Below are 11226 nucleotides of genomic sequence, written 5' to 3'. Positions count from 1 at the left end.
AAGGCACTAGTTTACACAGCTGAGGTAGGGTGAGGAGAGAAAAGTGATCAAGGGAGGAATTATACCTACTTTGCATAAACTGACATGATTGAAGACAGGTGACCATTAATGATGCATCAATTCAAATAATAAGGTGCGCCAGAAGAGTGAAACATGTATTGAACCACACATGTTTGCAGGGAGCTCTGTGCAGGGTCAGCCTCCAAATAAGTTTAGGCATCTTATTTGGAGGCTGTCTCCCACTTCCTGTCCTGACTTCCCTTCATGATGGACTATAAGATATAAACTGAAATTAAACCCTCTCCTTCCGAAGTTTATTTTGGCCATTATCTTTACCACAGCAAAAGGAAACTAAAGGCTTATTGTAGACATTGAAATAAAGATGATAACACTTCTATTAATTTGGTAAAGATATTTTAATTTTTCTCAGAATATGTTAAAGAACTTCAAAGCCAAGGAAACATCTTTAAAGTGGAATGACTATTTTTAACACTTTATATCGGTTTTCAGTTATACATTAATAATTCATATTTTATTAGTGTATACCAATTGGACAAACTAAATGGTTTTTATTGAGACATTTTCATACATGTATACAATGTGCTTTGTTTAGGTCCCACATTACCCTGCCTTCCCTTCTCACCCTTACCCTTGGTTCTTCTTACCCTGCAATGCCCCTTCTAATTTCATCTCTCTTTTTTTCTATTGACTAGTCTTAATTAGTACATTTTACAATCAGATTGGATTCAGGTCATTAGGAATTCTATAACTGGTTATTTGTTACTGTGTATTCAAACAAACTTTCAAAAAAAGGTTAAGAATACTGGAATAAAAATTAGGCCATGAGCTGCCCCAAAAAACATAACAAGAAACATAATCTTAAAAAATGTCCTGAAGATGTAAGCTTTAGCTGCAGATAAAACACATACCCCTATTATTGTTGAAATTGCACTTTGCAACACTGGATAACCTAGCATATACAAGGCCTCAATTGACTTTTTGTTTACTGAAGTCTCAGAACTGGAGATAAATGCATAGGAGATGTGTGCAGAAAAATCAAAAGAAAAACCTATACAAATAACAAGATTAATCATGGATATGGAATCGAGATTAACATTCCAGAATGCCATGAAACCTGTAACTCCCACAATCACAGAAGCAATAGCAAAAGTAACCCACAAGGAGCACACTGGGTGAGGAATTAACAATAAGGAAACAATGAGCATAGCTGTTGATGCAATCATGACATTTCGAACAGTGTTCTCTATTATTGCAGCATATTGATCAAAATATATGAATGCTTGGTTATACACCATTAAGGGAACTTCACAGTTTTCAGCTATGCCTCGTATCTGTAATAACATTCTCTTCTTATTGCTCGAGGAAGAAACTCCTATAGTCTGGATGAAACCTCGGGAAGAAGTGATCTCATTTGATGAGGAAACATTAATATCATATGTAAAAATAGGAGAAATTTCTAAAAAACCTGAAATACTATTCATAAATGTATTCTTGTCATTAGGATCATTTCCACTGTTATTCAAATATTGAATATATGCTCCCAACCAAAACTCTGTGAGATTTTTATCTACATATTCACTTTCTTCAAATTGTATCATACATTTGTCCAGTTTCTGTCTTACATCACCATCCCAGTAGTTAACACTTTGCGTAACAATGACCATAACCCTTGGACCATAATCTGAGAAATAATCTTCCTCAACGTTAAAATATGGTGTAATGTAGGAATCATCACTTGCCAGATTCCGAAGATCTAACCCTTCCTGCACTTGGAAGCATCCGTATATACTGCTTACGATATAAAAAATATATAACAGCACTACGAAAAACTTGGCTTTGGCTGTTGTGAGGAGAGGACCAAAATAGTCTCTAAAGAACAAATTCATTGGATGCTTGTCTTCTCCATGCTCATCTGGGGCTGAACCAAATGGCACACAGCAGGATTTTTTTAACGAGGCATACTTTTGGTCTGGCTTATCCAGCCAGCGGAAGCACGCAATTTCTCTTTTACCATCTAGAGCCATAATTGCTCCAAAACAGGTGATACTATAAAAATAGCAAAAGAGCAGGGTTGTTCCTGTATAGATGCAAAAATACTGTACAGATCTAAAAGAGCTGGTGATTCCTGTATAGAAAGCAAGGACATTGGTGATAGTGGTGATTGTAATGGACACTGCCACCTTTGAATATGAATTGGAGAGTCGTTCTTTTATGCTTTCCATGAGGCTGGTCTTCTGCCAGGCAGAAATCATAATAAACATGTCATCAACTCCAACACCTGTAACAAAAGAACAGATATTCCTACATATTAATAATACACATTAAATATTAAACTGAGCATTTTCTATTGCTTGTCTTGCAAATCTCTCCTTAAACAATTATCTTCTTAGTTGGTCTTTGAATTTGTCACTCCTTCCTCTGTAATAAGTTTTAGCTTTGTACATACCTATGTTGTTAGTGCATAGCATATTCTCTAGTGTTTTCCCAGGTGTCTTTGTGATAAAATAGGACATCTATGTGACCGTATGCCAGTTGAAACAGAATCAGCAATCTATCTTTGATTCCATGAGCCATTTCAACTAATATACAAACACATTCATCAAACATTCTATTTTCTTGAAATAGGAGTTGGCAAGTGTGTTTGCAGGTAGCATAAGGCATTCCAAGTTGCCATTTTTATTGTAGCACCCATTTTATAGATTTACTTCCAGGCATATGTACAAATCTAGTGTCCCTAGTAGTTTCTATTTGACACCTAGCATGCGGTGGACAGAATGTTTCACTGGTCCTGATAGGAGAAAGGCATACAAAAGTGTATCTTTGGAATCCTTTCCATTGTGCCACTGCATGGCTGGCTTGAAACAGAATTGAAGAATGTTTGAGAGCTTTGACATGAACAATGGAAAAAAAGAATGAGGGCAGAAAAGTAAGGAGACTAGATAGTCTGAGTCTGCTGCCAGTGAATTCCATTTCCCTCCAATACTAGACTGCAGTTGAGACTGCTTGCACTCATGTGTGCTTTTATTTCCAAGTGTTTTAACAGCAGGTCTTGGGAATGCAATGCTGATCTTTACTTCTTTTTCATAGGTTACAAGTTAAGGTTAGGAGAATACTAGGAATTACAAGCCGGCCTGTAGTTCAGATATTCATGGACATGATTGAGGTAGAAAGATCCAAAACTTGCACAAAGCTAGAGGGGCTGCTGTAGACTGTATGGCAGCACCCCATGACTATCAGCTCAAGACTCTAGGAAACAATCAGAGGCACTGAGAACAAAGAATGGGATGCAATGACTTTTCTAAAAAAAATGATTTTATTACTTATAGAAATTTGTTCAGAAATTCTCTTTATAGTTCTTAAGTTACTGGAATCGCCTATACGTACAGTCTATACAAATTTATACTTCTGTGGATACAGACTGAATAAATACAGAGAATGTAGACTGGCATACAATAAATACATCCCCCTAAGTTATTCATGACTATGGGCACAGTGGGCGAGTGTACAAAGCGCAAGGCTAAACTGATGTGCAATATGACCCCACCTAGTACCTACCGGGAGGGGGACCCTGAAATTGCATAGTTTGACATACAAACTTACTGCGAAATAAATTCTAAAAACAGAAATACCAAAAAAAGCTATAATCACCCTTCAAAGGATAAACCTGAAAACACATTTTAAAAATTCATCTAGAATTTGTTCTATGCAACTATATCCATGTAATTATCCATGGCATGTATCTTGATTTATAATGAGAAATTTTCATTTAATTCATTATAATTGTCTTTTTTAAAAGGCCAAATATGGTTTCTATTTTTTAAAAATATGTTTGACTTGAAAAATGTCATATTGATATGGGTTCAGGTTGTTTTCAATATTTTCTTATTATAAAACACACCAGAATAAACACATTTGTTCTACTTATGATCAATTACATTTATCAAATAAATTTTACAGAAATGAAATGTTTGGTCTATAGTTCTTTGCTATAAACATGGGGAATGCAAACCAATTTATATGTTTCCTACAGCAGAATCTTGGGCACTCGTTTACATAAAACTTTCTAAAATTGTCTAGAATTAATCTAGAAAAAAACTTTTTTTAGTTTAGTGTACAATTCCTTGATACAAAATATTTCTTGTTGTATTTTCTGTGTGAACTAAAGTACATGTTTCTTTCATTTATTTGTCTGGGATACTACATATTTCCAAGTCTGAAGATAGATAATTCAATTTGTTCTTCCTGTTGCTTAAGCCTCCTATACAAATGCATCCCCTTATCCACCTCACATACCTACAGACTCAATACAACTACTTATTTTGTTTTACTCACCAAGAATAAGAAATGGTGAATTTGCAACTATGATCACAAATGGGACCCCGATGTGCAGCATCAGGCCAAACCCACTCACCACTGACATGGCAACATTAAACACTCCAAAAACTGCTACCATCATTTTGTTTCTTATACAGTCCAACCTGTAAATTTAGAGGGAAAAATAAGAACTTGTGATAGTAGCTTCCATACTGAAATCCTACTAACTGGTTGTTGACTTAAGACACCAAGGTTTCTAGAAGTCTCTGGGATGATAATTTCCATATCTGTCTGATGGAGACCTTAAACTAACAGGTACTATTTATTCTTTTTTTTTTTAGTTTTTTGAATCATGGTTTCTCTGTGTAACCCTAACTGTCCTGGAACTCACTTTGTAGACCAGGCTGGCCTAAACTCAAAAAGATTCACTTGCCTCTGGCTTCCTGAGTGCTGGGATTAAAGATGTGCACTACCACTACCTAGTCAGGTACCTTTACATTAGCAACTCATAAAAAATAGAGGAGACAATAAAGTTGGGAACTTATCTGGGTGATTATGTAACTATCTGACTAGCATTTCAGAATAAAAATTTGCTAAGCACTGCAAAAGGTTAACTCTGCTCTTACTTTTAGGGGGGTATGAATGAAATACAGTAGGTAGTAGATGGTGGCTTGGTTTATCTTATGTTGCTATGGCAAAATACTGGAGGCCTGATACTTTATAAAAGAAAAACATTGATTTAGTTCACTATTCTGAAGGTCCAAGAGGATGATGCAGCATTTTTTGCAAAGGCTCCTCTCATTGTTGTAACAGTGCATGCCATTATGGTGGAAATGCATGACAGAGGGCGGGGGGTGGGGTGGGGATAGAGGGAAACAAAAGTAAAGATGGGAAAATAGATTTAGGAGCAAGGCTTGCTGTTTTCATGATAACTTTCTGTTACAGGAACTAATGAGAGCCATGCCAATGCTTTCTGAGACTTTCACAGACTAATTTTTAAAGCTATCACTACCTCCCAACATCACAAGTATGTCATAAAATAATGTCAAATGATGTTTCAATTGACAATGTTGTTTGGAGGCAGTGGAAAATGCATACTTAATAGTGGTTCCAGAAGATTAAAACAGGGCTGAAAACTTCCCCATGTCATCTTCTTAGTGTACAGCTAGATATACAGGAAAATAGAAAATGCCACAGAATAATCTTCAAGTCATAGTGAAGGACTTAGCTTTTCAAACCTCAACAAACCCCTTAAAGAGTTAAGAAAAAAAGGTGCTGTAGAAATGGTTCAACAGTTAAGAGCACTGGATGTTATTCCAGGAAACCAGCATTTGGATTCCAGCACCCACATAGTGACTCACAACCATCTGTAACTCTAGTGACAGGGGATCTGCCAATATCTTCTGTCCTCCATGGGTACAAAGTATGTACACAGCACACAGACATACATGCAGGCAAACACCCATGTATATGACATAAAACAATAATATTTAAAAGAAAATTTTAGATTAGAAAACCTAAAACTAAAAAGTTTTCATCAGCAGAGTAAGGTTTGTGGCATACAATATACTGGTAAGCAACTCAGCTGGTAGAAAAAGAAACAAAACAAGCAAACATGCATGGGCCCATCTCAAGCTAGCAGCTGAACTTCCATAGAAAGATGCAAAATTGAGAAAGTAATTGATTCTTCCTCCATGCTGTCAAAGAGCCATTGAGGCTAAGCAATGCCAACATCAGAGGCCCTGAAAGGTCACTGTGTGAAGCTGTAAAAGTGAAGCCTAGATTGTGACTGAGATCTCAAGACAGTGGAGATGTCAAAACTATGAGACATGTATCAAGGAGAGCTGAATACAAGGAATGGAACCAGCCCAAGAGAGAAAGATATTGCTAGCAGCAAAGCTGGAAGGGCTGAGGCATCTAAGCCCTATGAAACTTAAGGCCCAGATACCAGACATTGAGCTACAAAATTTTATATTTCCTCTGCTGGGTTTCAGTCTTGATTTCCTCTAACATTTCCCTACTACTCCCCTAAACTTTCATTTTGGAAGGGTAATATATAGTATGTCCCATTTTATAAGATTTTATATATATATATATATATATTATTTTTTAAAATAGGAAATCATAGTTAAGAAATTGTCTAGAATCTCAGAAGAAGATTTGGACTTTTGAACAGTGCTAAAACTTAAAACTATGGGGACTTATATTTTTTTAATTTTATTTGTATATGTCTTGCACCACATTTGCAGTGATAAGAAGGAAGGTCAGAGCTGGGCAGTGGTGACACACATCTTTAATCTCAGCACTCAGGAGGCAGAGACAGCCTGGTCTACAAAAACTAGTTCCAGGACAGGTTCCAAAGTTGCACAGAGAAACCCAGTCTTGAAAAACAACAAACAAACAAAAAAAAGAGGGGAGGGTCAGAAAAACTAGAACTGGAGTTATAGGCAGTTGTTAGCCACCATGTGGGGGTGCTGGGAACCAAACCCAGGTCATTTGCAAGAGCAGCAAGAACTCTTAACTGCTGAGTCATTTCTCCAGCCACTGCTGTGGGAATGTTTAAAGTTGGACTAAATGCATTTTGCATTGTCAGATGGCCATGAGCTTATGGGGATCAGGGGCAGAAAGTATTAGTTGAAATGAGAACTTTCGCTCATGGGCTTACGTGTTTGAACACTTGGTCCCCATTTGGCGGTAATGTTTGAGGAAGTTGTGGAACCTTTAGGAGGTAGAGTCTTTCTAGAGAAAGTATATCACTGGGGACCAGCTTTGAGGGCTTATAGCTTCACCCATTTCCTGTTGTCTTTCTGTTTCCTATGTGTGGATGAAATGTGATCAGAAAGTTCCCTACTCCCTGATAAACTATCTCTTGAGAAACATAAGCCAAAATAAACTCTTTCTTAAGTTTCTTTTGGTATTGGTTTTCTATCAAGTGACACAATATTGTAACTTGCAGAATGAAATGACAACGCAAATATATGACAATACATACAACCTTAAAAGAAACGCTCAAATAATTCGAAATCCATAAAACCAGGGGAAAAATAAAACCAAACCTGACAGAAGTGTCTTAGGCTATTCTGGTTTCTTTAGACTGAGTAACCTATAAAGAGCAGAAAGAAAAAGTCTAGAATTGGGAAATTCAGAGGTAGAAAGTAGACTAAAGTTTGTCTGGGACTATGGGAGAGGGGTTTAAAGAATTATTGCATAATGAACATGAAAAACATGGGAAGCAGATGGTTGTGGTGGATAAACAGAATGAATATTATTAATAACATCAAATTGGTCACTTAAAGTTGTTACAATGGAATAATGTATATTGTGTATGTTTTATCACAATATATTACAAAATGAGAGGTAAAAACGACTGGGAGTTTTACCTGAAGCATGATACAACTGAAAACAGTATGATTAAAGTGTATGCCAGGTGGAACAGAGGGATCACAGTCTTGGAGGTTGCCTCAAACTCCAGCTGTCTTGAAAGGGATGTAAAGTAGACAACCTGTAAGAACAAACAAACAAACAAAAAAAACATACTCAGGAGATAAATCCCGATTCCAGAGTCCATTAAACATTGCAAACACTACTGGACACTTGATATTTGTTGCTAGGCACACTGTAAAAAGTGAATGGTTCACTTCACATAAAATCTGCAGTGTGTTTTTCAACCTTTCCCTGAAAATGAAAAGTTTAATAATTTATCTGCATTTTGACTAAGATGGGGGGGCAGGAACTAACCCTAAATCTAAACAAAATGAAACTGAATTTTATAAACAAATGTGAAACCTCATCCTCACTGACAACTGTGGAAATTGTGGCATTTTATAAATCTTATTAGATTGGTATTTTTCATATTTTAGTTGCCTCAGTAACACTTGAAGAAACACTTGGCTTCCCAGTAGGCATTTGCTTTCACTAGGGTTATATATTGGAATTGCTGGCCCAGAATTTTAACAGATAACATATACTTCAATACTAAACTAGGTGCCTTATCTATAACTAACTTGAAAAGGACTAAATTAAGGACTAAACTAGTTATCTATCTTCTTAAACAACATGACAGAACTTGGAAGTTTTGTCTTTAATTCCATTGGGTAAGGCTTTAGGGACTCTAGTAACAAGAGTGGGCTCAATGGACGAAATAATTTTCAAGTGTCTTAGTTAGAAAACCAAACTCTACACCAAGTGTGAAAATCAGTTCTGTACTAAAACAGGCTTACTGATACAATATTTGTGTACAGACCAAAATGATACCAATGCTTTATGATCTTGGCATCATCCATCAATATTACAATGGGATTTCATATCATGTATAGGAGAGCATACCCAGCTTTAATTCAAAGGTCATCTTGTCTCCAAATCTCCCACCCTTATTGGCCTCCCTTGCAAACCCTAACCTCCAGAATACCTCTGTCTCTTCCAAAGTCAGAGTGCTCTTCACGTCGTTAAAATGGTCTAGAAAGTGAGTCAGCCATGCTTTGCTACGCTCACTGTCCTCGGGGTCCTCAGTCTTGAGGTAGTACAGCAGCCTAATTGCTCGGGACTCCACAAGTCGCTGACTTTTTCCCATCGCTTGGCCCAAGACATTTCCCCCAAAGAAGCTCGCCAAGTAGATGAAGTGGTTGGACATGTTATGTAAGGGGAACATGATGTTTGACAGGTTCAATGTCGAGTGATGCTGCCAGGCATATAATAGAGGATTGGGTGGCACGCACAGCGTCTTGTACTTGGCGCACACCTCTTTGTACAGGATCTGTGTTCCGTTTTCCTGTACCACCTTCAGCGCCTGCACCGCTTGGTCCAACTTGCTCACCTCTGTAAATATTCTCGGCTCCAGGAGCGATCTGGTGAGAGTCACCACCAGGATGGAAGCGAAGTTGGCCTCTGAGCTGGTCCTGGAGGCGGAGAAGCGGTATGTGTCATTGGTACTAAAGTGACCCTGCACGAAGCGCCGCTCAGCCTTGGCAGGGCTGCCAATCGGTGTGTACTGTTCCTCCAGGTTCTCCTTCTCCTTGGGCAAGAAGATGAGGCCTGTGCCCAGCGCGGCCGTCAGCAGCACAGGCCCAAGCAAAAACAGCCAGGGGTGCGTACCCACCGTGGCACCAAGGCGCTGGAAGCAGCGCGATAGGGGTGCTTCTAAGCAGTTGGTACGGCAGCGACGTGGCAGAGGTGCCTCCTGACCCAGGGGTGGCAGGCGCTCCGATGGCGGCCCTGCGGTCCAGCTAGGGCTCGCCTCGCCAGGTGGCTCTGCCTCCAGCCGACCTTCAGACAGCATCTCCCGTTGACTTCCCTCTCTGGGAGCAACCTTGGAGGAGATCATGTCATACGCAGCTGTTCACAGGAACAGCTGCCAAGTTGCTTGCACCCCAACGGTCTAAGACCCAGGGACCGTTGGCTGCTCGGGTGCCCGGATGCTGGTGGCAACGGTTGGGAGCACGTGGCTGAGGTGACCTTCCAGGGTTAGGGTTAGTGCCATTCTCCTTGTCACAGAGCGTCTCCTCGAGCCAGAGCCCTATGGAGCACCTCTCCACCCCAGTATTTACCAAATTCCTCACTGGGAGCATAAGCTTACCCTCTCCAGCTTTGTCTCCCAGTGGCAGGGACAACTTCACACTTTTGTCATGGCTTAGTCTCTTCCCCCTACTAGATTGTCAAATCTCTGAGATTGATGCCTATTGTATCTAGGTTTGTTTACAAACGTAAATGCCAACCAGAGGAACATTATGTATTTCTTAGAGGAAAGACTGTTTATACTAATTACAAAGTTACCTATCAGTCTGAGGTTTACAGTGTTCAATTTAAATGAAAACTGACTGAGACAGCTAGATTTGAGAATCATTATAAATTAACACCCAAAGAAGAAAGTGTAGCACATAGATTGTTGCTTCCAGTTTATTTCCTTTATATGCAAGTAAAAAGCCTGCAACCAGACAACATTGGAGACTGGTTAAGAACATCGAACAAAGTTTCTCCTAAATTTGTCGTATCTTTGTGTGCTTTGCAGTGTCAATGAAACAGTATCAGTTGTTTTCACCACAGCAGGAGATAGATTCTTTGTTGGTTTGCTGAGTTATTGTGCCCATCCTGGAACTGTGGTATGCAATTGTGTAAATTTCTAAATGTTTATTCACCCCAAAGAAGGAAGGGCCTAACAGATTAAAGAAAGATTCTGCCCCTCTTTCCCCCAACCCCACCCACTGCCCACCACTTTTAAAACAAATCAGTGACTATTAGGATTACTTACAGGGGCAGGGGCAACCTAGAGACAGATGTACCACCAAAAAGACCCATCCTCAGTCAACATTTTAGTTCTTACAGTCAGCCCTTGCCTACCTAAAGCTGGGAAAGGATGGAATGGGGGTTGAAATGTCAGGGAAGAGTCAGGGGCAGTCTGTGAACTTCCCTCAAATAGATCCTGCTAACAACCCAATTACTACAGGTCTAGCTATCTGTTGTATATTTCTGTTGATTTTATTGTTGTAACTGCAGGCTAAGTTCTCCTGTAGTTCATCATAACTATCCTGACACATGGTGGCTGTGTGTATATTAAGAGGAGTGCTTAAACTGGTCAGTTTATGGTTGGTCAAAAATTATAACTGAAACCAGATGCAGTGATCTGCACCAATAGCCCTAACTATTCAGGAGGTTGAGACAGAAAGATTCAAGGTCAGTCTGGGCAACATGACTGGACCTTGTCTCAGAATAAAATATTGAAGCTGAGGAATGGGCTGTAGCTCAGTGTTAAAGTGTTTGTCTAGCATGTAAAAGATCCTGGACCTCTCTCTCTCTCTCTCTCTCTCTCTCTCTCTCTCTCTCTCTCTCTCTCTCTCTCTCTCTCTCTCTACACACACACACACACACAAATGCACCAGGACTAACTATTAATCTGTC

The 11226-nt window shown here is 39.1% G+C and overlaps 1 protein-coding gene across 2 annotated transcripts; it reads right to left on the bottom strand.

The window, feature by feature from the left end:
• Positions 1-397: 397 nt before the first annotated feature.
• On the bottom strand, positions 398-10483 carry Ptchd3 (patched domain containing 3). Of its 2 annotated transcripts, none has more exons than XM_005069770.4 (4): positions 8744-10483; positions 7716-7837; positions 4354-4499; positions 398-2299 (listed from the first exon to the last, which is right to left on the bottom strand). In XM_005069770.4, exons 1-4 carry the CDS (start codon positions 9653-9655, stop codon positions 804-806), a joined length of 2676 nt encoding a protein of 891 aa, XP_005069827.3. In that variant the 5' UTR covers positions 9656-10483; the 3' UTR covers positions 398-803. The 2 variants fall into 2 exon arrangements, with proteins under 2 accessions (XP_005069827.3, XP_040606169.1); XM_040750235.1 differs by having other exon boundaries at positions 9149-10479.
• Between the last annotated feature and the right edge of the window lie 743 nt (positions 10484-11226).

This window comes from Mesocricetus auratus, unplaced genomic scaffold, assembly GCF_017639785.1.
Source record: "Mesocricetus auratus isolate SY011 unplaced genomic scaffold, BCM_Maur_2.0 Super-Scaffold_100007, whole genome shotgun sequence".
NCBI lineage: Eukaryota > Metazoa > Chordata > Mammalia > Rodentia > Cricetidae > Mesocricetus > Mesocricetus auratus.
This window is presented reverse-complemented; position numbering and strand designations above follow the sequence as displayed.